Raw genomic sequence first — 25,546 nt, forward strand, 5'->3', positions numbered from 1 at the left:
CCAGTGATCTGCCAAAGATCTACTCTATACTGGGGGTGGGGGGGTGGGCTAAGCTTTGAGATGGGCCTTCAGATGCCACCAGTATTCCCTTAAAGGCTTTTCTGATTTCTTCTATTTCCTTCTGATAGTGCAAACACAAAGCTCTTTGTTTATATTCAGTTCTCTCTCTTATATATGTGCATCCTATTTACAGACATATTCTCTCTTTCCCACTAAACTGTGTAAACTCCATGAGGGCAAGCACTGGCCATTTCATTCCACATTCCTAGCTGCAAGCACAGTGCCTGACTCATCGGGAGTGCTCAAAATGATTACTGTATTAATAATAATAACATGTAGATTTTGGAACATTAAACTTAGGAACAGCTAATGGAATGAATGATTTCATGATATACTGTGATGTGGCAGTTTTAAAATATGTCCACATGTTCTCTGATGTTTCTCCCTTCAAGAGGAAGGCAGAGCTTAATTCTCCTCCCCTGGGTACGGGCTGGACTCAGTGACTTGCTTCTAATAAACAGAAGATGGCAAAAGGGATGGTATATGACTTGTGATATTAAGTCAAAAGGGGTGTTGTGGCTTCTTCCTTGTTCTCTCTCTGATTACCTGCTCTGGAGGAAGCTGGCTGCCATGTCATAAGGACATTCAAGCAGCCCTATGGAGGGATCCATATGCAAGGAACTGACTCCTGCCAATAGGCACTAGAGGGACTCATCTTGTAAGCTTATCTTTAAGTTCCAAACTAGCTCTTAGGTGGCTGCAACCCTGGTCGACATCTTGATGGTAACCTCATGACAGACTCTGAGCCAGAATCTCCTGCTAAGCTGTTCCAAAATTCCTGACCCACAGAAACTGTGAGAACAAATGTTTGTTATTTTAAGCCACGAAATTTGGGGGTAGAGGCTTCCCTGGTGGCTCGGTGGTAAAGAATCTGCATGCCAATGCAGGAGACATGGGTTCAACCCCTGATCTGTGAAGATTCCACATGCTGTGGAGCAGCTAAGCCCGCGCACCACAACTATTGAGCCTGTACTGTAGCGCCGGGAGCCGCACCTACTGAAGTCCATGCACCCTAGAGCCTGTGCTCCCCAACGAGAGAAGCTTCTGCAATGAGATCCTGTGCGCTGCGACTAGAGAGCAGCCCCTGACTGCTGCAACCAGAGAAAAGCCTGGGTAGCAACAAAGACCCAGCACGGCCAAAATAAATAAATAAATGAATAACATTTTTAAAAAAGAACTTTAGGGTAACTTATTATAAGGCTATTGCTTGATAATAGATAACAACAGATACTCTATGTACTTATCCATTCCCCCCCAAAAAAGATTATGGTTTTTAATTCTTGTTGGATTAAAGGAGCTTCCTGATTTTACAAGGTTAATGTAAAACCTTGAGCACTCCCAATGTGTAAGGCACTGAGTGAAAATACCGACATGCTGTTCTCTCCACTGATAGACCCTACTACATCTTCAGTTCTTACCTAATTTTACCACATCTGTAAAGCACTCCTTGATTCTCTCACTTCTTTTGTGAAGTTCTCTTTAACCACTCCAGCCCACATTGAAATAACCTGTGTATACTTTGGCACTTGATAAGCACTCGAATTCCCACCTGTGGAATCCTTACTATGTGCCCGTGTACCAGGCTGAATGGTGTCCCTTCAAAATTTGTATCTATCTGAAGCCTCAGGGTGTGTAAATCTCTTTTTTAAAAAGTTCATTTGGCCACAATGGGTCTTTGTTGCTGCACATGGGCTTTCTCTAGTTGCAGCAAGTGGGGGCTACTTTCTTGCTGGGGGGCATGGGCTCTAGGTCACATGGGCTCAGTAGTTATGGCATATGGGCTTAGTTCCTCTGAGGCATGTGGAATCTTCCCAGACCAGGGACTGAGCCTGTGTCCTCTGCATTGGCAAGTGGATTCTCAACCACTGGACCACCAGGTAAGTCCAGAATATTATCTTGTTTAAATATAGTCTTTGCAGATATAATTATTAATAGTTCAGATGAGGTCATATTAGATTAGCAGTGGTTTAGTCACTAAGTTGTGTCTGTTTCTTTCGACCCCATGGACTGTAGCCTGCCAGGCTCCTCTGTTCATGGGATTCTCCAGGCAAGAATACTGGAGTGGGTTGCCATGCCCTCCTCCAGGGGATCTTCCTGACCCAGGGATTGAACCCAGATATTCTGCATTGCAGGCAGATTCTTTACCGACTGAGCTACAAGGGAAGCCCATATTGTATTAGGGTGGGCCCTAAATTCAATGCTGCTGCTGCTGCCGCTAAGTCACTTCAGTCGTGTCTGACTCTGTGCAACCCCATAGACGGCAGCCCACCAGGCTCCCCCGTCCCTGGTATTCTCCAGGCAAGAACACTGGAGTGGGTTGCCATTTCCTTTTCCAGTGCATGAAAGTGAAAAGTGAAAGTGAAGTCGCTCAGTTGTGTCTGACTCTTAGCGACCCCATGGACTGCAGCCTACCAGGATTCTCCGTCCATGGGATTTTCCAGGCAAGAGTACTGGAGTGTGTCGCCAGTGCCTTCTCCGTAAATTCAATGACTGATGTCCTTATAAGAAGGCCTTGTGAAGACAGAGCAAGTCATGCAGGGAGAAGGCCATGTGATGATTCAGGCAAAGACTGGTGGGATGCAGCTGCAAAGTCATGGCCCACCAAGGATTTCTGGAAACCACCATGAGCTGGGAAAGGGCAAGGCAAAACTGTGCCCTAGAGCCGTCTGAGACAGCATGGCGCAGCTGACTCTCTGATTTCAGACTTCTAGCCTCCAGAATTGTTCTGATTTCAGACTTCTAGCCTCCAGAATTGTGAGGAAATAAATTTCACCTGGTTTAAAGCACCCAGCATGAGACTTCCCAGCTGGTTAAGACTCCATGCTCCCAATGCAGGGGGTCCAGGTTTGATCCCTGGTCAGGGAACTAGATACTGCTTGCAACTAAGACCTGGAACAGTCAAACAAATAAATATTTTAAAAAAAATAAAACATTCAGCATGTGGTACTTTGTTACTGCAGCCCTAGCAAACTAACACAGCTAGTTAATGTTCAAATCTTCTTTTCTCATTTTCACAACAATCCTTCACGTTAAATACGAATAGCTTCTTTGATGAATGAGTCCCATAGCCATGAAAAGTTCACCTGGGCTCTGCCCACTGTTCCTTCCTATGTGGCCTCCCTCCATCATGCACTAGATATCTACTTGTAATCGCTTGTTTCTTTAAAGGTTGTTTGTGGGTCAGTGTGAGCCTCAGATCATATAATACGTCTATGTCTCTTTTTTAGTCCGTTATGTCCAATAAATTTGATGAACACATTATTTTAGATTTCAGTGGATTGAAATTTTAAATATAAGAGAAAAGAATAAGTCTTTGGTGTGGAAAGCATGACAACGACCTCCACTTTCACTTTCATCAAGAGGCTTTTTAGTTCCTCTTCACTGTCTGCCATAAGGGTGGTGTCATCTGCATATCTGAAGTTATTGATATTTCTCCCAGCAATCTTGATTCCAGCTTGTGCTTCTTCCAGCCCAACGTTTCTCATGATGTACTCTGCATATAAGTTAAATAAGCAGGGTGACAATATACAGCCTTGATGTACTCCTTTTCCTATTTGGAAACGGTCTGTTGTTCCATATCCAGTTCTAACTGTTGCTTCCTGACCTGCATATAGGTTTCTCAAGAGGCAGGTCAGGTGGTCTGGTATTCTCATCTCTTTCAGAATTTTCCACAGTTTATTGTGATCCACACAGTCAAAGGTTTTGGCATAGTCAATAAAGGAGAAATAGATATTTTTCTGGAACTCTCTTGTTTTTTTGATGATCCAGCGGATGTTGGCAATTTGATCTCTGGTTCCTCTGCCTTTTCTAAAACCACCTTGAATATTTGGAAGTTCACGGTTCACATATTGCTGAAGCCTCGCTTGGAGAATTTTGAGCATTACTTTACTGGCGTGTGAGATGAGTGCAATTGCGCGGTAGTTTGAGTATTCTTTGGCATTGCCTTTCTTTGGGATTGGAATGAAAACTGACCTTTTCCAGTCCTGTGGCCACTGCTGAGTTTTCCAAATTTGCTGGCATACTGAGTGCAGCACTTTCACAGCATCATCTTCCATAATTTGAAATAGCTCAACTGGGATTCCATCACCTCTACTAGCTTTGTTCGTTGTGATGTTTTCTAAGGCCCACTTGACTTCACATTCCAGGATGTCTGGCTCTAGGTGAGTGATCACACCATCGTGATTATCTGGGTCATGAAGATCTTTTTTGTACAGTTCTTCTGTGTATTCTTGCCACCTCTTCTTAATATCTTCTGCTTCTGTTAGGTCCATACCATTTCTGTCCTTTATTGAGCCCATCTTTGCATGAAATGTTCCCTTGGTAGCTCTAATTTTCTTGAAGAGATCTCTAGTCTTTCCCATTCTGTTGTTTTCCTCTATTTCTTTGCATTGATCACTGAGGAAGGCTTTCTTATCTCTCCTTGCTATTCTTTGGAACTCTGCATTCAGATGCTTATATCTTTCCTTTTCTCCTTTGCTTTTCGCTTCCCTTCTTTTCACAGCTATTTGTAAGGCCTCCCCAGACAGCCATTTTGCTTTTTTGCATTTCTTTTTCTTGGGGATGGTCTTGATCCCTGTCTCCTGTACGATGTCACGAACCTCATTCCATAGTTCATCAGGCACTCTGTCTATCAGATCTAGTCCCTTAAATCTATTTCTCACTTCCACTGTATAATCATAAGGGATTGATTTAGGTCATACCTGAATGGTCTAGTGGTTTTCCCTACTTTCTTCAATTTCAGTCTGAATTTGGCAATAAGGAGTTCATGATCTGAGCCACAGTCAGCTCCCAGTCTTGTTTTTGCTGACTGTATAGAGCTTCTCCATCTTTGGCTGCAAAGAATATAATCAATCTGATTTTGGTGTTGACCATCTGGTGATGTCCATGTGTAGAGTCTTCTCTTGTGTTGTTGGAAGAGGGTGTTTGCTATGACCAGTGCGTTCTCTTGCAAAAACTCTATTAGCCTTTGCCCTGCTTCATTCCGTATTCCAAGGCCAAATTTGCCTGTTACTCCAGGTGTTTCCTGACTTCCTACTTTTGCATTCCAGTCCCCTATAATGAAAAGGACATCTTTTTTGGGTGTTAGTTCTAAAAGGTCTTGTAGGTCTTCATAGAACCATTCAACTTCAGCTTCTTCAGCATTACTGGTTGGGGCATAGGCTTGGATTACAGTGATATTGAATGGTCATGTATGGATGTGAGAGTTGGACTGTGAAGAAAGCTGAGCGCCGAAGAATTGATGCTTTTGAACTGTGGTGTTGGAGAAGACTCTTGAGAGTCCCTTGGACTGCAAGGAGATCCAACCAGTCCATTCTAAAAATCAGTCCTGGGTGTTCATTGGAAGGACTGATGCTAAAGCTGAAACTCCAATACTTTGGCCACCTCATGAGAAGAGTTGACTCATTGGAAAAGACCCTGATGCTGGGAGGGATTGGGAGCAGGAGGAAAAGGGGACGACAGAGGATGAGATGGCTGGATGGCATCACTGACTCGATGGACGTGAGTTTGAGTGAACTCCTGGAGTTGGTGATGGACAGGGAGGCCTGGCGTGCTGCGATTCATGGGGTCGCAAAGAGTCGGACACGACTGAGTGACTGAACTGAACTGAAGGGTGTCACCTTTATCTGCTCATGCTCATTCACGTCCCTGTCCTTCAGTTACTCATCTCACCAACATGAGAATGTATAAGCAATTTCTGTATTAGAGAGATAATCATACATAAATATGTCTCTACATGGGAAAAATGAGCTGGTGAATATAAGAATCAGGAGTAGTCTTTTAAATAATCCAGGACTAAACCCCTATATGTTCTTTTTAAAATATGACTTTTCCTCCCATAGTTCTTGGTTGTCTTCTGATGTTCTGCTAACCTGTTATTTATTTTCTGTTTGGGCATAGCTCCTTCTTTTTACAGATGATTTACACAACTGAATTAATATTTGTAAATGGAGGCTCTGGCTCCAATCTTTTACAATTTCTTTACAAGGAAAATAAGTTGATCCATTAACTGAAAATGTAAGGAGTATGGGGTAGAAGGTGGGAGTAAGGTTCAAGAGGGAGGGGACACATGTATACCTATAGATGATACTTGTTGATGTATGACAGAAACCAATACAATATTGTAAAGCAGTTATCCTTCAATTAAAAATAAATAAATGTACAGAGCATCTAGTCTGTGGGTAGCACAGGGCTTAACATGCTGACTTTTCCCAAGTGCTATTCTGAGCCAAGGGCTTCCCTGGTGGCTTGGTGGTAAAGAATCTGCCTGCAATGCCGGAGACGTTTGATCCCTGGGTTGAGAAGATCCCCTGGAGAAAAAAATGGTAACCTACTCCAGTATGCTTGCCTGGAAAATCCCAGGACAGAGGAGACTGGTGGGCTACAGTCCATGGGGTCACAAAGAGTCGGACACGACTTAGCGACTAAACAATGCCAATCCTGAGCCAGAGCCATCCTTACGAGAATTTGAACAAAGTCAGATGAACAGATACAACTCATCCTCCCTTTATCTTTTCTCTTAGTGGCTAACTAGCCACTCTTATTGTCAGATGATTGGAGCTGGAGGGTGAAGTAATCAATTTCAAGCAGAAAATTAGCCAATTTCAGTTTTCTTTTGAATTCAGAAACAGCTTTCCTTTATTGTTCAGCACGGGGTAAGAAGAGGGATGCTCCAGTTAGCATGTAGGCTTATTATATTAAAGCCTGATAATTTTTTTTTTGTATTTTATTTTGTATCATCAGTAAGAATCAGATAATCACAATCAGATAATCAGGCCTATGAAATGCAATTTATTTATTTTTCCTGCTGCATAGTTCTATGGGTCTTTTAAAAAGTGCCTTTAATGGTACATGACAAATTTAAGAAGAAAAATAGGTGATAAAGGAATTTGAACAGTGGAAAGCCTAGGAAGTATGAAAAATATATTTTCTTTCAGCGGCTGTCAAGCGCTAACTATAATTATCTGTTCTGTGCTTTATCTGCTGTGACATAAAAGGAAAGCTTAAGAAGAAATGTGACAAATGGCACAACTTTTATCACGTACTGGAGGTACAATACAGACTGAGAAAAAGCTATGAGTTGGATCAACTTATTTTCAGGAAATTTAGCAGAATTAGCATCAGGCCCAGCTGTGCTGCCCAGGACCAGCTGCCAGCTTGGTAAGGCCAACAGGCTCACCAGTAGGGCCCTCCAGGTTTCTGTAATTTCCGGGTGAGAATGAACTCTGACTGCCCTCCTCACAGCCAAAGCCTCCCTCCTCCTCCATCAACTGCAGATGGAGGAGCCTCGTGCTCTTTGAAAATCCATGCTGCCAACTTGACACACATCAATCGAAGTGTTAAACACTTGGACTCTTTGAACCATGATTTCTAGGTTTAAGAATTTATCTGCCAACAGACTCAAACAAGTGTGCATCAGGAGGATGTTCACAGCAGCACTCTTGCCACAGACGCAGCTGGAATCAACCCATTCACCAAGTTTGTTTCAATAAATCACGATACACACACACAATGAATCACAGTGGAACTATAGTGATGAAAACAGTAAAATAAAGGATAGGACAAATATTTTGATCTGATTTGTACAGAAAGGGCAAAAGAAAAGCCAGATGTGCTTGAATAGGCAAAAAAACATTTCGAGAAGAATATATTTCAGCAAGTGTTGACAGAGGTGAACCTTTGGGGATTTTCAGGTGGGAGGGGAAACTTGGACTTCTTAGCTTATACCCACAGCACGATTTGAATTGTTAGCTAGGACAGGCAGGGAATAGCAATGGTGATTAAGAGCTCAGCTGCCGGAATTCCTGCTCTTTTATAACAGCAGCCAAGTCACCTTGGGCAGGCTACCCTCTCTGTGCCTTAGTTTCATCATCTATAAAATGGGGATTCATTCAGGGAACTTTTTGAGTATCTACTACATGGTAGGCACTGGAAATATAGAAGTGAATAAAATATATAGGAGGAACTTCCCTAGTAGTCTAGTGGTTAAGAACTCACCTGTCAGTGCAGGGGTCATGGGTTTGATCCCTGGTCTTGGAAGATCCCACATGCTGCAGGCAACCAAAGCCCCTGTGCCACACCTAAGGAGCCCCTGTGCCAGAACTACTGGAGCCAGTGCACCTAGAGCCGAGCTCCACAAGAGAAGCCACTGCAATGTGAAGCCCACATACCATGATGAAGAGTAACCTCTATTCTGCACAACTAGAGAAAGCCTGAGTACAACCAAAAATAAGCACCAAATAATGCCAAGAGTAAAATAAATATATTTTAAAATAAATAAGACATACAAGAATATCAGCCCTCATAGACTTCACATTCTTGTCAAAAGAAATGGACAATTAAAATACATATATGTATGTATATGCACAGCTTCCCAGGTGGCGCAGTAGTAAAGAATCCTCTTGCCAATGCAGAAGATGCAAGAGATGCAGGTTCTACCCCTGGGTCAGTAAGATTCACTGGAGGAGGAAATGGCAACCCACTCCAGTTTTCTTGCTTGGAGAATTCCATGGACAAAGGAGCCTGGTGGGCTACAGCCCACAGGGTTGCAAAGAGTCAGACACGACTGAGCAGGCATGTACACATGTTTATGCACACATATGTATATAAGTAAAATATATGTGAGATAGTAAAGAGTGCTGTGGAGAAAAATAGAGCAGGAAAGAGGAGATAAATAATGGCGTGGGGGAGGGGGGAAGGGGAAGCGTGTTAATATGACCTACCTCATAGAGACTCAGTGAGTTAATGAATGTTGGTCACTTAGAACACTCAATAAGTGTGAATTAGCATTAGTGTTATGAGCATATATTACTTTAACTTGTAAAAGTGAAAGGGTTGACAATAGGGATTAGCCAAGGTAGGTAGTTCATTTAATTCCTCATTAAAATGATGCCGTTCAAGACCATCTAATGATTTAGAATAATGTTCCCATTATGTTTTTTAAAAGCAGATCATAAAACAGTAAGACGTCATAGGGACAGAGTAAAGGGATAAAATAGGTGATTATATAGTTGATCCCACTAGGGGATTGTAAGTGGAAAAAATATGGGAGACCCCTGTTAGTTAATGATTACTCAAGAGATTAACCACAAAACCAGGCAGACTTAGTAACAAAACCATGCAACAGAAGCAAGAGACATGCTGCAAACAATGAAACGATGGTGGCAGGAGACCCACATCCTGCCCAGTGAGCTCACCAAGTTAATGATCCCTAGAACATGCTCTCTGCACACATGAAAAACAGTAACTTGTGGACCTAGCTTGACCAGGAGGGACAAGAAAACTCCCCTGTTCAATCTGGAGGAAGAGCTGATGATGGAAGCATGACATCTACTCAAGAAAGGCAAAGAAGTTCTTCTCCCCCTCCCCACTTTTCCTTTGATTATAAAACTGTAGCCCAGTAAGTTCTTGGGGTGTGGCATCTCTCGCCTACCTGCTTGTAAGCCTCACAAGCATCCTATTCTAATAAATCACTTCTTATCTATTACTTTGCCTCTCATTGAATTATTTTCTGCACTGACACATAAATTGTGGTATGGAAGTTCTTTGGAGCCCCTGAAACAATGCCAAACGGTTTCAGAAGCACAACATTTACTAAGCACTTACTCTATGCTATGCATTTTGTAAAGCACTTTAAGCGTTATCTTGCCTAATCCTCCCACCAACCCACTCAACTCCTTTGATTAGTTGACAAATTCTCTAACCTCTACCTTCAGCATGTTTTTCATATCTATGCCTTTCTTTTTTTTTATTATTTTAAACTTTTTATTTTGTATTGGGGTATAGCTGATTAACAATGTTATAAGAGTTTCATGTGGATAACGAAGGGATTCAGCCATTCATATACATGTATCCATTCTTCCCCAAACTCCTGTCCCATCCAGGCTGCCACATAACATTGAGCAGAGTTCCCTGTGCTTTACAATAGGTCCTTGTTGGTTATCCATTTTAAATATAGCCGTGTGTACATGTTGATCTCAGATTCCCTAGCTATCCCTTCTCTCAGTCCTTCCTCTCCCTCAACCATGTTTGTTCTCTAAGTCTATGAGTCTATTCCTGTTTTGTAAATAAGTTCATTTGTACCATATCTTTTTAGATTCTGCATATAAGGGATCTCATAGGATGTTTCTGCATCTCTAACTTACTCCACTCAGCATAACAATCTCTAGGTCCATCCAAGTTGCTGAAAATGGTATTAGTCCATTCTTTTTGATGGGTGAGTAATATTCCATTGTACATATATACCACATCTTCTTTATCCATTCCTCTGTTGATGGACATTCAGATACTTCCATGTCTTGACTATTGTAAATAGTACTACAATGAACGTCTATGTCTTTCTATTTATCCCACTGCCACCATCCTAGTCCAGTTCCTTTGTTAGCTCCTCCTTGACCTTTGCAAGAGTTTTTGAACAGTCTCCTTGCTCATATCTCTCTGCTCTCACTTTTGGGCTTACCTCAACCTTACTTACTTTATTTTATTTATTTTTTTTTTAAGATTTATGGACCATTTTTAAAAGTCTTTATTGAACTTGTTACAATAGTGCTTCTGTTTTATGTTTTGGCTTTTTAACCACAAGGCAAGTGGGATCTTAGCTCCCTGATCAGGGATCAAATCCACACCCCTGCAATGGAAGGCGAAGTCTTAACCATTGGACCACCACGGAAGCCCCAACCTTATTTGCTTTATACTCAAGCTAATCCACTATCTCTGCTAGAAATCGATTCTTCACTTAGTTTCCCATTTTCCAGCTTTGATTTCTATTGTACCCATACCTACTCCACCTTTCAGCCACGTGGTTTACTTGCAATCCTCAGGATCTTTTCCTCCAACCCTTCTATCTAGAAAGCACTCTCTCCCTCTCTCTCTCCATCTCTGCCTGCTGAAATTCTACTAATTAATCCAGAAACAGGTCAAGTGCCAACTGTTCAAATATGTTTTTTTTCTTTTCTTGTAAAACTCTAGATTGCCACTCCTGCATTGCTTACCACATGTTGACCCCATGTCATCATTTATATGTCATTACTTGTGGGCTTACTTTCCTGCCAATCAATATTTCTCAAGTACCCAAGACACATCAAGGGTATATATTAGGCATTTTATATGTTTGTCCTATTTAATCCTCACAACAGCCTTGTGAGATACCTGCTACCATCTTGATTTTAGAGATCAGGAACCTGAAGCTGTCAGAAGTTAATTAACTTGCTTGAAGTAGCATCCTCACTTAGTGGCAGACTCATCACCATCCATTTACCGAAGTTTATTTCAATCTGTGTCTTCCAGATTCTGAAGCCCTTTGGGCCCTTCAACACAGAATGGGAAATCCCTTTGGGGGCAATTAGCACTGAGGCCTCAGGACAAGACCGATCTGGGAAAGGCAGCTTTCTCCTTCTCTCTCATTTGATTTAGATTCACTGTGCTATAGGAAATGCTCTTTTGGCTCTCAGCACTGAGCCCAGGCTAGCACAGGGCTGAAAAATGATTCGTGAGGACAAACAGCACCCAGGATGTTTAGTTCCACTGGTGACCCTGATTATTTTAAAATTGTGAAAGGAATGCCAAGCCCCAGCACATGTGTAGTAATCTAGAACTCCCAGCTCCCTACCTCCTCAGTTGAGGCTTTACCCTCAACCTCTTTGTTCCCTGATTCAGTCCAGATGGATGCCTTGAATTTCAGAAACAAGGCAGGAACAGCATTGCTGTCATTAGACTTGGCCTTGGCTGGTAAAAGTACTTGACTCACAATAAATTCATACGAAGATTAAGAACAGGGAAGAGTTAGTTTACCCTGAATTGGTTTTTCACCATTTAGGATTGGAAGCCCCCAAAACTTGTTGGGTCAGTTCATACTGTCAAACAAAGAATATTATAATAATGGGTTTATTCTCTTCCTTATGGATTTGGAGTCGAGGGTGTTCAGCAGCCACTGTTTGCTCAAGAAGAGTGTAAACAAGACTTGCTGACGCCTGTGGCCAATGAACAGGACTCATAAGCCACTTTCACTCCAGAATGGGGTGTGGCTCTAATGGTAAAGAAGCTGAATGGGAAAGGGGGTTAGGTAACTCAAATTTGTGTTTTAACTGTCTTTTCTCTTTCAGTCCTCAAAGCAATCTTTTTTGAGTTGGGCATTACTGAAGTACCCGTTCTACAGATCTAAAAACTGGGTAGTAAGTGACAGGCAGGAACTGGAACCTGCCTGTTGAGTATGTTGAGCTCCATAGCTTTCCACTGCCCTCAATTTATGCTCTTGGCAAGGCCTTTTGCTTAAGCAAATGTCAATCATTTTAAAAGGACTAAAGGCAAAATTTGTACACAAGTTAGAGCTCTCAAATATCCATATTCTTCCCTCCCTAGGAAGCAAGATGATACAATGTGTTTAATTTCTTAAATGTCTCATATTTTCCAAAGATCTCAACAAGAAGTGGTAGTTGAACTCTAAGATTCTTACCTTCCACTCAGGGGACTCCAATGTTGGATTCTTAGGCAAGTGACTTTGCTTGGTGAAACTGGTTATCTTGATTGGTTAGACCACAGATCACCAAGGCCAGTAAGCCACATTCACTGACAAAATCATTCTGTTCCCAGCCATCTTTCAAACAGGTCATGAAGTGGCTGAGTGAAAATATGGATGATCCAGGGCAGGACATTGCTGGGACTGACACAAGTTACCAAAATTTCCATTGGTAAATTTTGGAGTGACTGGAGTCACTCATTCACATTCATGAGTAAAGTCAAGTATATTTATTCACACAAAAAAATCTCTTTTCCCACCCTCTCATTTCTTCATGATGTGTTGTGTTGTAGATAGTCTAACGGTTAGAATGTTGTTGTTGTTTAGTTACTAAGTTGTGTCCAGCTCTTTGCAACCCCATGGACTGTAGCCCATCAGGCTCCTCTGTCCATAGGATTTCCCAGGCAAGAATACTGGAGTGGGTTGCCATGTCCTTCTCCAGGGGATCTCCCTGACTCAGGGATTGAACCTGTGTCTCCTGCTTGGCAGGCAGATTCTTTACCACTGAGCTATGCTGGAAGCTAAATTGTTAGAATACCTTCATAATAATACATTTCCATATGGGATGGGGTTGTTGTTGCTAATCAGTAGTTAATACTGACAACTTATAAATATTTCAACCTCTCAAAACCTTAGCCAAGTATGACACCTCAAATTAATTAAACAGGGCTAGACTCTTAATGTATTATGAAGTTTTTCACATTTCACATAGATAACAGTAATTTTTATTTTGCCTCCCCCCATGCCCTTCATGTAGTTCTTGTAAATATGTTGTTGCTGCCTCTGCCATATGGTTAAAAAAAGTTACTCAAAACACAACAAATTACTGTTATTTCAATACTATAGAAACCACTGAGTTTTATTACCCCTTCATACCTTTTTGTATCCCTCCAAAAGAATGTTCAAAGGCATTTTTGGTTGGGAGACATTCACCACTTATTCTCTGAATTATGTTGGCAACATTTTAGAAACACTTGAAAAAGACTTGCAACATATGTTAGCATAAGTCCAGAGAAGGAAAGCGGAGATTGGCCGGAAGCAAGATATTAAGGAATTCAACAGTCTGACCAAAGGTGGGTCATGCACTGTCAGGTACATTGAAGAAAGCATACTGGGGGAGGCAAGCTATAAACAGGATCCAGACTTTGCAGCCCACAAGGCAGCCAGATGTTGACTACCCAAGGGGACAGAGGTGACGGGATCCTCCAGTCCCTCTCGCAGACCTCCCACCTTTACCTGCCTTCCTTGAAGCCATGATACGATCACAAGTATTCCCACTTCCATCCATTACTTTCCTCTAGCCTTCCAAACTCCTTTCTTACCCCACTTCTCCCCTTCTCCACTTTCTATTTTGCCCCTCTGTACATAATCTTTTGTTTTCAACCACTTTTAAGGTAATTTCATTTCAGCTGGGAAACAACTCCTGTCTTCTTCCCTCGTTCCGAGCCCAGGGACTCGAGTCCCTCCTGAGCTCCTTGGAGATGGGACCTTTCCCGAGCTCAGCAGTCTAAGCTGTGAGGGTGATATATTCTGTGAGTCCTCCAACGGGGTGGCCCCTCCATGACGCCAGTCTGTTCCTCTTCCTTCTTCCCCCTATCCCCAAAGAACCTAAACTCCGTGCCCTCTGAAACTGTCTGTGTCTAAGTCCCCAAGATCTCCGCCGGATCCAAGATTTTTTTGACCTAAGTGGGGTCGGGTCGGGGAAGACAGTACCTCTTTGCAGGCGTGAAGCTCCAGTCCCGCTCCCTGAGTCACCTGGAAGGCGGTCCCAAACCAGAGCAGCAGCCGCAGAAGCCGGAATGTGCGCGGCTCAGTTCTTCCCCTGCCTCTGGCAGAGGGATGGAGGCTGTGGCCAGGCTCAGCCATAGTGTTGCTCCGAGCGAGCGGCAGCAGCGGCTCAGGTGCTGCGGCTGCAGCTACTGCTGGCAGAAGGCAGAAAAAAAGGGGAGGGAGATTCACAGGAGGCAGGATGTAAGGGGCTGGGCTCGCTTCAGTCACCTCCCTGCGGCTACACCAAGGCCGCCCATCCTTCCTCCTCCCTCCTTTCACTTATCCTCCTCCTACCCACGTCGCCTTGGCAACCGCCTCCTCTTTCCCTTCGCGCGGGTGGGGCAGGGACCACGCGCTCCTCTGCCGCTCACCTGCCGGTCGCCATGGCAGCCGCCGCCGCTAGCGCGCGCGGCGCAGAAATGCACGAGCCCAGGGTCCGCAACCGGCCCAGCAGGCGCGCACAAGGCTAGTGCAAAAGAACGCGGTGGAAACAACCTCCAAGCCATCACCAACAAATTCATTATTTCGGGCCATCGGCTGCCTACGAGCATCACTAATTTTGCAGACGTGGCGTTCTACATATACTTATTAAACATCTTGTTAAAAGCAACAGAAAAATGACCGCGATGATATCTCTCCTCCAGGGATTATAGCCTGGAAGACTGGCCCGGGTAGGTGTTACCTACTGTAACAGCTGCTTCTGGAGGTCTTACTTCCACCACACCAAACCCATTTGTGAATTTAAAACCAGTCTTGTGCGAAGCCCTGGGACTCACATAGTCAAGCTGAATTTAAAAGCAAGGCGAGTTTGCCTTAGCTGGGCAATTTTCTAAACACACCTGGACTCCTCTGTCTTTTGACATCCCCATTCTGCCATCGCTCTGAGAAATCCTCTCGTAAGATTCCAAGGAGAAGGACATTTCAGGGCTGGCTATCTTTTACGAATTCTTTCCTAAACTGAAGTCTTTTGCAGAAGATTTGTAAGACGGGAGGCCGGTGTTTTTCACCGACGGCTCACGAGTGCAAATCCAGGGCTCCCGAGCACACTCGGCGGCTGTTTCCGCTCTGTGTTCCCAGAAGCTTCTTCCCGAGGGGCCTCCCGCGTTGGACCGCCAGGTGGCGCCCTTCTCGGAGGGACTTCGCCTTAGTCACAGAAGGCCGAGCAGTTGCCTGGCAACTGAAATTGGGCGTTCCAAACAATTGGGACCCGGGCTCCTCCGCGTGCTAGGTTGTGTGCGGCTGCGCGGGTCTCTCACCTCTTAAGAGCGCCTCGCTCGGTGTTTTGCCATGCCTCTCACCCGAGACCCTTTCCAGAACCCTGCGTTGGATAAAGATGATTCCTACTTGGGAAAGTCACGGGCTTCCAAGGTACTGAGGTTTCTTACGCAGGTACCCAGTAGGGTCGACCTTACTCTTCTGTCGGCCTGACTGGAAGAAGTGGTAACTTAACTCTGGGGAGGACACTGAGTCAGGTACGAGAGAGGTCTGTTTTCTGCCTACCTCCATGATCCCATATTCAGGTCTCCCCACCTTTCACGGTGCTTTTGAGCAGAGGGAAGTGGCGCTCTAGTCCAGAGGAACAAGGGGCACTTGCGGACCTAAGTAATGATTGGTCTGACGGGGCTTGCACAGGCCCAGATTCCACCAAGCAACGCTTTGCCCTATTTGGGAAACTCTTCTATGAAGAGACGTGAGGTATATAGAGTGGGAAAGAGGAATCAAACACCAGGTCATGCTTTATACATCTGTCTTTGATTCATGTTGGAATGTGTTTGTGTATATATGTGTTTCATGATGGTCCGGGAGGAGTAATGGACCCTGAAGCAGTGATGCAGGGGGTGGTGTTAAGATGCAAAGGGCAGGACTGATGGGGCTTTGTGGCTGACTGGATATGGGCCCAAGAGAGTGGCCAGTCTAGGAGGGCTCCTAGGTTTCTGAGGGCTTAGCTGATACCATTTACTGAATGAGGTGTCCAGGAAAAGCAGGTTTGGGGAGAATGACGTTGAGATCAATGATGTAGCTGTTGCTTTTTGGTGCCTGTGGGACACTTCTGTGGAGATGATGAGTAGACAACACGGTTAGGGCTGTGGGTTGACAATGTGTGGAAGCCACAGTATTCATATAGTGGTACTTTAAGCCATAGGAGGGAATGAGCTCATCCAGTGAATGTGAGAGTCAGAAAGGCAGAAATGAAACCCCTGGAGAATCCCACTTAGGGGCAGAGAGAGAAAACAGAGCTGAGAAGGAAGCTGAGAAATAATAGCCAGATGCAGAAGAAAAACCAGGAGGAGCTAGACCCATGCAGGATGGAGAGAACATTTCGTGGAATCAGAGTTGTGGCGTCAGAAACCACCGAGGTCAGGTAAGATCAGGTCTGGAAATGATCCATTTGACCTAACCACAAAGGTTATTAGCAAGAGTAGTTTCAGTGGATGCTTGAGGCAGAGGTCGGACTGTATTGGTATGGAAAGGGGATGGAAAGGGGGTGGGAAGGAAAGTGGAGAGTAGTATGTGTTGACTCTTAAGGCTGGCTCGGTAGGAACATCATGGAGTCGTAGCCAGACAGTGACGAAAGGATGAGGAGAAACTGGCTACAGAAGATGCCAGGATAGCACAGCTCCCTAAAGTACCAGGAAGGGCTGGGTTCAGGAAGAAGAGTTATTCTTGAATAAAAGGGACTTCCCTTTCTCTGAAATGAAAGGAAAATGGATAGTGAAGATGGCAGCTCATGCTTGACAGGCCTGATTTTCTCAGAAAGACCATCTCACCCTTCTGCTTGTAGAGATGATGAGGCTTAGGCAGCCTTGGAGGACTGGAAGAGCTACCTGTGCTTGCATCATATGTAATATTCCCATCTCCTTTTCATCTTTCTTGGTGATAACATAGTGCCTGGTCCACACCATTCAATTAATGGTGAGCTGAGTCATGCAGCACTGTGCCATATACCGGGGATGAAGAAGGTTCCAGCATCAGATAAGATGAATGAGAGTTCTGCTAGGTTGTAGTTGTACTCACTGGAATTCAGTCACTGGTTCCATGAGCATCTCATTTTAGAACACCATGTTTTAGGTCACTGTGCTGGGTACTGGGGACACAGTGGTGAGCAATATGGCATTTTACATGTAATGAAGAAATCAGCTATGTGCTTTTCATATTCATACTTGTGGGGTTTTAATGAGAGAACCAAACATTCAATGAATTTTTTTGACATTCCCGCAGAAACAATGACCCTTCCTTGCTTACCGAAAATTTTTTCTCACCTGTTTAGACACTGTTCTCTCCTGATTCTCCTCTCCCGATTCTCTTGTCTCTGACTGCCCCCAGCCAACCCCATTATAATATTGTGCAGTCCTCATGAACCACCTCTTCCTTTTTGGTCAGATTCTTTTTGGGAGGCTTCAGCTGTTACTCCAACAACTGCATATTGCATTAGAATATCTTACCTCTTCTTCAAATTCAGGACTTCTGAACCTGAGCTCATCTTGCCTGTCTGCTCCCCATCCTTCACTTCATGTCCCACTTCACCCCTTTCCCTGTCTTCCTGGCCCATTTCTTTCAGTTCTAAGGGAAAACTTAGGAGGGTCAAAAGGCTGGGAGGCTTGCCCCATATCATCCTTCTCGTTTAGATGTCTCGATTCAATTAAAATGGAATGGCAGGAGGGGATGGATGCTACCACATCAGCAAGGCCTTCGGTAACCAGTTGTGGGTGTGGTTTCTCTTTTGCAGAAACTGCCATATAAGAACCCAACTCACCTTGCTCAGCAACAGGAACCCTGGTGTCGACTCAGCTCAACTCCCACAATTACCTCCATGAAACGGGATGGTTTTTTTTTTTATTCAGAGGTACCTAGCATTGAAATGCTATTTCTCATTATATCCACTTAGGACTAATGACTATCCTTTTTGAAAGGCAGGCTGTCCCTGACTGCTTTAGCAGCTTTATCTTGCCCCCAATCCAAGATCCTATCTCTGGGAAGGCAAAAGGCTTGAGTTTTGCTGCAGTTAATTATTTGGAGCAAATCATTCTCTCACTAGACTTCTCATTATAACCATGAATGAGGTAAGGCCCATTAAGCTCAAGAGGTTCCCATGTCTCCAGGAGAGCTTCCCACTCCTTAGACTTAAGCACGAGACAATTCTGTATGGACAAGATTTAAGAAGTCATCATGTACAGTAATTTGGTGTGTAAAGAGCTGGTGGGTCTCAGGCCCCAAAAGGGTTCACTCTGCTTTGGGAGAAGAGTAGAACCCAATAGAACCCAACTAGAATGGGTACACGGTGGCAAGTTAACCCTGAGAGGGTTGGCTTCCTCTGTAGATACCAAAGGATGACCTGGATTTCCGCTTAGCAGCCTTGTACAACCACCACACAGGGACATTCAAGAACAAGAGTGAGATACTCACACACCAGGAGACCATCCAGGATACCCGCCGGTAAGTGGTGGAGGCAGAGCCTCTCCCTAAGAACAATGCCATCCAATCAAGTAAGGTAAACCGTCACCTGGGAAATAATCGATAGGTTCCTATTTGTATAGATTTTTGCATTTTTTAACTTCTGTAATACAATTTCTGTGGGTTTCTTTTTTCTAAAATGAAGAGATCTTCCAAAATTGGGCTCATCTGTATAATAAAACATTTGGTTAATTTGAGAGGCTAGAAAGGGCCTTTGGTTGCTATATTTTTGAGGTTGCATGCAACTCCTTCCCTCCTTACTTTCTTCTCTTGATTGATTTCATTCTCCCCTGTTCTTCCCACATCGTCTTCCAGAATCAAGACCCAATTCCCTGGAGAATTTTTACCCGCTCCCCAACCACCCCTCATCACTTCCAGAGCTAACATCAGACATTGGATCAACCCTAAGAAGGAGTCTATTCACAGCATACAGGGATCCATAGGTAAGGGTTAGAAGACTGAGGAATGGAGGAAGATGGGTGGTGCAAGAGTTTTTCTCAATGGACACAGGAATCAGGGAGTTGAGGTGGCTGGCTATTAGGGAACATGAGGGATAACTGAGTCTGGCACATATCAGATGAATGCCAGGGACGTGCTGACTATAGGGCTAGGAAATGAATTCAGTTTCAGAGCCTCTGCCTTAGCCTTAGGTCTAATGGACAAGAATTTTCAGCAAAGGACAGAAACCTGGGAAAAGACCTGTAGCTACTTCCCATCAGTCTTGTGTTTCCCCAGCTGTTAGAACCTTCTCCATGGTCCCCATGAAAGTATGGGTGACAAATTCCCAGAAAAGGCAACAGATCTTAAATTTACAGCCCATTCCTTCTTCTTTTCTCCACAGTGTCCCCTCACACTGCAGCCACCAATGGAGGGTACTCCCGAAAGAATGATGGTGGCTTCTTCTCCACATAAGTGTTGACAGGCCCCTGGACTAATCATTGTGGAACATCCCGCCGACCACCTCCATTAAATAGATTTGTGTAAGTTGAAGCCTGGAGTATCTGTTACCCGCAGACTATAAGTTGCCACTTGACTACTCTTAAAGTGTGGAAGTTTCTCAGTTTCTAGAAACTAATGCTATTGGGCAATATTTGCAATTTGGAGTCAACCTGCTGAAAAAGATAAGGATTTAGGACAGAACAGCACTGCTTTTGGCAGGAGACAGGTATTCACATTTTGTAAACTGGAGTCATTCCAACTATACAGATATATAGCCATTCAACCTTTCTTGAAAACTTTCCATGTGTCAGCTGTTGAGCTAATTGTTAGGGAGACAAGAATGGGCATTGTCCATTCTCTCAATGAACTTAGAGACACTAACTTTAGTAGCTCTTTGTAGCATTAATATTTATGCAGAGGTCACACTTAAGATTCCAGACCTTCTGGACTTAGTCATTTTCTGGGCTCTCCTTCTCCATGAGAGCTCAGTCTCCCTGGTCCTTCTTCCTTTCCATTGTTCACTCTCTTAACTCTGCTGTCTCCTTGCCTGGGAGTCAATTCTTTTTTCGTTGCCTAGATTTATAGCCCCTGATTCTTAGAAACAGAGCTTAACAATCTGATCGTAGGGTCTGAAAGTACCTAAAAACTAATGCATTAATGTGGTTTCTAAAATTACAAGCCACTCACAGGAACCTGCTGTCAGAATGAGCAAGAAATGACAGACCCTTTAGAATATTGTACAATTAAGTTCCCATTTCTAAACTTGGACAGCATGTGCACTGTTGAATAAATCAAGACATGAAAGGGCTTCTATTTGGTACTCAAGTGCAGGGTCCTTAAATTCCACCAAACTAACAGTCCCTCTTCTACAGAGATACTCCAATTTATTCATAGTGTTTACTGCTAAGTGGCAATATTTTCAGTTCTCATTATTTGGAAGGGCTGAAAGTAGCAGAGAGGGGTGACTCTCTGGATAATCACCTCATGCGAATTGATACTGAACATCGAAAAATTTATTACTGCGATCCATGCATGGAGGCTTTAAATAATCCTGATTTCTAGACCTCTCTGATAATTATAATTCAGTAAATCTGGTGCGGGTCCCTGGAATCTGAATTCTTATAAGCTTTCCAAGTTCTCTTATGGATATATACACACATATTGTTGTTTAGTCATTAAATTATGTCCTACTCCTTCCCACTCCATGGACTGTAGCCCACCAGGCGCCTCTGTCCATGGGATTCTTCAGGGAAGAATACTGGGGTGGGTTGCCATTTCCTTCTTCAGGGGATCTTCCCAACCCAGGGATCGAATCAGTCTCCTGCACTGCAGACGAATTCTTTACCACTGAGCCACCTGGGAAGTCCTTATATACACAGGCTCAGAGGGTAAAGCGTCTGCCTGCAATGCAGGAGACCTGGGTTCGATCCCTGGGTCAGGAAGATCCCCTGGATAAGGAAATGGCAACCCATTCCAGTACTCTTGCCTGGAAAATCCCATGAACAGAGAAACTGGTAGAATACAGTCCATGGGATAGCAAAGAGTCAGACACGACTGAGCGGCTTCAGTTCACTTCAGACGTGCGTATACACCTACATGCCTTCACCGGCAGGCGCTGTATAGTGTCTTTAGACCTAGGGCACCAGTGTTGGTATCACACGCGAGTCATAATGACAAAGCGGACCGAAAGAAAAAAAAAAAAGGAGGCGCCTAGAAAAGTAAAACTGCAGCAGAGAACAAGGTCTCTGTCCCCTTTCAGCTTCGGCGCCTGCGGGCGGGGCGATGGCTAGTTCGACGCCCGCCAAAGACCCCAGCCGGCTGTCGACTGTTGACACGTTATCCCCAACGCCACGGGCGGCCGTGCCCTGGGCCGGGCTCAGATCAGAATCGCCTCGATAATCAATGGCGCGGGACAAGCCCGGCCTCGTCTATCTGATCAATTCATCACTTCTGAGCGCCGGGCCCCACAGGACCGCTCGGAACCTCCGGGGCCACGGCGTTGCCACCGCCCAAGGGGCCTCGCTGCACAGCGCCCCGAGGAAGGGCTTCGCAGGAGGGAAGCTTTTCATTTCGGGTCGGACCGGCGGGGCTGGAGTCCCAACCCGATCAAATAAGATCAACGTGTAGGCCGGGGGAGGGGTGCAGGGGCGAGCGCACGCACGCACACATTCACGCACCCACTCAGACATTCACGCATCCACTCACACACTCGGCCTACACGCGCACCCCCCCTCCCCACCCCCCCAACACACACAACACCACACAGCAATTTACAGCAACCTCACTTCCAGCCCGCTCTCCCTCCGGTGAAGGAGCGGAAGTTCGCACCCTCTTTTATAGCCCCCGGCCCCGGAGACTTTTGGGAGGAACCACCAAGCACCGGCCATCTCCGAGTGTGCACTTTGCTGCCCTCGCGTGGTTCGGAGGGGAACCAAGGGCCCTGGTTCAGTTCAGTTCAGTCGCTCAGTCATGTCTGACCCCATGGACTGCATGCAGCACGCCAGACTTCCCTGTCCACCACCAACTCTCAGAGCTTACTCAAACTCATGTCCATTGAGTTGGTGATGCCATCCAACTATCTCGTCCTCTGTTGTCCCCTTCTCCTCTAGTCTTCAATCTTTCCCAGCATCAGCGTCTTTTCAAATGAGTCAGTTCTTCGCATCAGGTGGCCAAAGTATTGGAGTTTCAACTTCAGCATCAATCCTTCCAATGAATATTTGGGATTGATTTCCTTTAGGATTGACTGGTTGGATCTCCTTGCTGTCCAAGGGACTCTCAAGAGCCGTAGTTCAAAAGCATCAATTCTTCAGCGCTCAGCTTTCTTTATAGTCTAATTCTCACATCCATCAGTTCAGTTCCGTTCAGTTCAGTCGCTCAGTCGTGTCCAACTCTTTGCGACCCCATGAATCGCAGCACGCCAGGCCTCCCTGTCCATCACCAACTCCTGGAGTTCACTCAAACTCATGTCCATCGAGTTGGTAATGTTATCCATCCATCTCATCCTCTATTGTCCCCTTCTCCTCCTGCCCCCAATCCCTCCCAGCATCAGAGTCTTTTCCAATGAGTCAACTCTTTGCATGAGGTGGCCAAAGTATTGGAGTTTCAGCTTTAGCATCATTCCTTCCAAAGAACACCCAGGACTGATCTCCTTTAGAATGGACTGGTTGGATCTCCTTGCAGTCCAAGGGACTCTCAAGAGTCTTCTCCAACACCACAGTTCAAAAGCATCAATTCTTTGCTGCTCAGCTTTCTTCACAGTCCAACTCTCACATCCATACATGACCACTGGAAAAACCATAGCCTTGACTAGACGGACCTTTGTTGGCAAAGTAATGTCTCTGCTTTTGAATATGCTGTCTAGGTTGGTCATAACTTTCCTTCCAAGGAGTAAGCATCTTTTAATTTCATGGCTGCAATCACCGTCTGCAGTGATTTTGGAGCCCCAAAAAATAAAGTCTGACACTGTTTCCACTGTTTCCCCATCTATTTCCCATGAAGTGATGGGACCAGATGGCATGATCTTAGTTTTCTGAATGTTAAGCTTTAAGCCAACTTGTTCACTCTCCTCTTTCATTTTCATCAAGATACTTTTTAGTTTCTCTTCACTTTCTGCCATAAGGGTGGTGTCATCTGCATATCTGAGGTTATTGATATTTCTCCCGGCAATCTTGATTCCAGCTTGTGCTTCTTCCAGCCCAGGGTTTCTCTTGATGTACTCTGCATAAAAGTTAAATAAGCAGGATGACAATATACAGCCTTGACGTACTCCTTTTCCTATTTGGAACCAGTCTGTTGCTCCATGTCCAGTTCTAACTGTTGCTTCCTGACCTGCATACAGGTTTCTCAAGAGGCAGGTCAGGTGGTCTGGTATTCCCATCTCTTTCAGAATTTTCCACGCTTTATTGTGATCCACACGGTCAAAGGCTTGGCATAGTCAAGAAAGCAGAAATAGATGTTTTTGTGGAGCTCTTCCTTTTTCCATGATCCATTGGATGTTGGCAATTTGATCTCTGGTTCCTCTGCCTTTTCTAAAACCAGCTTGAACATTTGGAAGTTCACGGTTCACATATTGCTGAAGCCTGGCTTGGAGAATTTTGAGCATTACTTTACTAGCATGTGAGATGAGTGCAATTGTGCGGTAGTTTGAGCATTCTTTGGCATTGCCTTTCTTTGGGATGGGAATGAAAACTGACCTTTTCCAGTCCTGTGGCCACTGCTGAGTTTTCCAAATTTGCTGGCATATTGAGTGCAGCACTTTCACAGCATCATCTTTTAGAATTTGAAATAGGTCAACTGGAATTCCATCACCTCCACTAGCTTTGTTTGTAGTGATGCTTTCTAAAGCCCACTTGACTTCACATTCTAGGATATCTGGCTCTAGGTGAGTGATCACACCATTGTAATTATCTGGGTCGTGAAGATCTTTTTTTTGTATAGTTCTTCTGTGTATTCTTGCCATCTCTTCTTAATATCTTCTGCTTCTGTTAGGTCCATACTATTTCTGTCCTTTATCAAGCCCATCTTTGCATGAAATGTTCCTTTGGTATCTCTAATTTTCTTGAGGAGATCTCTAGTCTTTCCCATTCTGTTGTTTTCTGCTATTTCTTTGCATTGATCACTGAGGAAGGCTTTCTTATCTCTCCTTGCTATTCTTTGGAACTCTACATTCAGATGCTTATTATATCTCTCCTTTTCTCCTTTGCTTTTTGCTTCTCTTCTTTTCACAGCTATTTGTAATCCCTTAGTATCTCTAATTTTCTTGAAGAGATCTCTGTTCTTTCCCATTCTATTGTTTTCCTCTATTTCTTTGCATTGATCGCTGAGGAAGGCTTTCTTATCTCTCCTTGCTGTCCTTTGGAACTCTGCATTCAAATGGGTATATCTTTCCTTTTCTCCTTTGAGCCCTGCTAAGGCAGGACAAATTCCCACAATGCTGAATTATAATTGCCTTTGAATCTTTGTGTGACATATTTATAACCATATCTATAGTGTTTCTTTGATCTTTGATCCAAGTTCTGGATATAAGATGATATAACCTCAGGATCCCTCTAGGTTGAATGAGTTCTTTCCCCAGGAGAAAGCAAATTCTAATCATTCCAACACCAGCTTTCCCAGGATCTCCTCCCAAGGGAGAAGGCAAACATCATTTTACCAAAGGAAAAGGGTGAGAATAGATGACTTAAGTCCAAGGACGAAGTGGTCAGAATATCTAATGAGTAAAGGAAGGCAGGCATATACCTGTCCACACAAAGCCCTCTGCTACCCTTCACTTGCTTTTACTATCATACCTACTAAAATCTTTCAACCTCTAAAATCAGTGAAAAAATGATTATGTAAATTACAATTAGCTCCTTTCACATCAGAGAGTATAATGTCTCAGTTGCTTCTTTCTCCTTTTTCAGTGACATGTATGTGAAGGGGGAAGACAAATCAGAATTTTGTGAAGTTATATTTCTGAGTCCCATCATGCACTTGGAATAAACAAATAGGGGGAAAGTATCCACTGTATGTGTCAGAAGCCCAAGAAATTTCTAGGTATCTGGCTGGGTAACCTGAAAACCTCATTTCACAGAAGAAATTTAATGACTGGTAATGGCAGTTGACACTTGTATTTTAATAGCGGTAGTAGGTAAAATATATTGGGAAATGTTATCTACATTACTTAATACAGCTCAAAATGTATTAATATATTTGCTTATATATATATATGTAATATATAGCTGGTATAAACATATATAGTGTGTGCGTGTGTGTGTATGTATATATATGTATATATATATATATACTTATAGGCTTACCAGGTGGCGCAGTAGT

At 44.1% G+C, this 25,546-nt stretch overlaps 2 protein-coding genes and 1 non-coding gene across 4 annotated transcripts in view; 1 reads left to right on the forward strand and 2 right to left on the reverse strand.

The window, feature by feature from the left end:
• KIAA1324 (KIAA1324 ortholog) overlaps nt 1-14,626 on the reverse strand; it is a 76,291-nt gene extending 61,665 nt beyond the window's left edge. Inside the window, exon 1 of one of the 2 annotated variants that reach the window (XM_027536307.1) lies at nt 14,285-14,626. In XM_027536307.1, coding sequence (XP_027392108.1) covers nt 14,285-14,437 — 153 coding nt within the window. In that variant the 5' untranslated portion in view covers nt 14,438-14,626. The remainder of the gene's footprint in view (nt 1-14,284) is intronic. The other variant, XM_027536308.1, reaches the window with a different exon arrangement.
• Nucleotides 14,627-15,510: 884 nt separating this feature from the next.
• C3H1orf194 (chromosome 3 C1orf194 homolog) lies at nt 15,511-19,783 on the forward strand. The gene is made up of 5 exons (XM_027536310.1): nt 15,511-15,709; nt 18,069-18,185; nt 18,660-18,775; nt 19,109-19,236; nt 19,635-19,783. The coding sequence occupies exons 1-5, from the start codon at nt 15,629-15,631 to the stop codon at nt 19,703-19,705; spliced, it is 513 nt and encodes a 170-aa protein (XP_027392111.1). The 5' UTR covers nt 15,511-15,628; the 3' UTR covers nt 19,706-19,783.
• A 1,825-nt stretch (nt 19,784-21,608) lies between these two features.
• On the reverse strand, nt 21,609-22,044 carry LOC113890628. Its single transcript, XR_003510583.1, has one exon.
• Between the last annotated feature and the right edge of the window lie 3,502 nt (nt 22,045-25,546).

The sequence above is a fragment of the Bos indicus x Bos taurus genome, chromosome 3, assembly GCF_003369695.1.
Source record: "Bos indicus x Bos taurus breed Angus x Brahman F1 hybrid chromosome 3, Bos_hybrid_MaternalHap_v2.0, whole genome shotgun sequence".
Classification (NCBI taxonomy): Eukaryota; Metazoa; Chordata; class Mammalia; order Artiodactyla; family Bovidae; genus Bos; species Bos indicus x Bos taurus.

Excerpts from the sequence above, each read along its gene's own strand:
- C3H1orf194 (XM_027536310.1), top strand. The coding sequence starts at position 15,629 with ATGCCTCTCACCCGAGACCCTTTCCAGAACCCTGCGTTGGATAAAGAT. Across the intron at positions 18,776-19,108 it reads ACCATCCAGGATACCCGCCG|AATCAAGACCCAATTCCCTG; the intron begins GTAAGTGGTGGA and ends ATCGTCTTCCAG. Across the intron at positions 19,237-19,634 it reads CAGCATACAGGGATCCATAG|TGTCCCCTCACACTGCAGCC; the intron begins GTAAGGGTTAGA and ends TTTTCTCCACAG.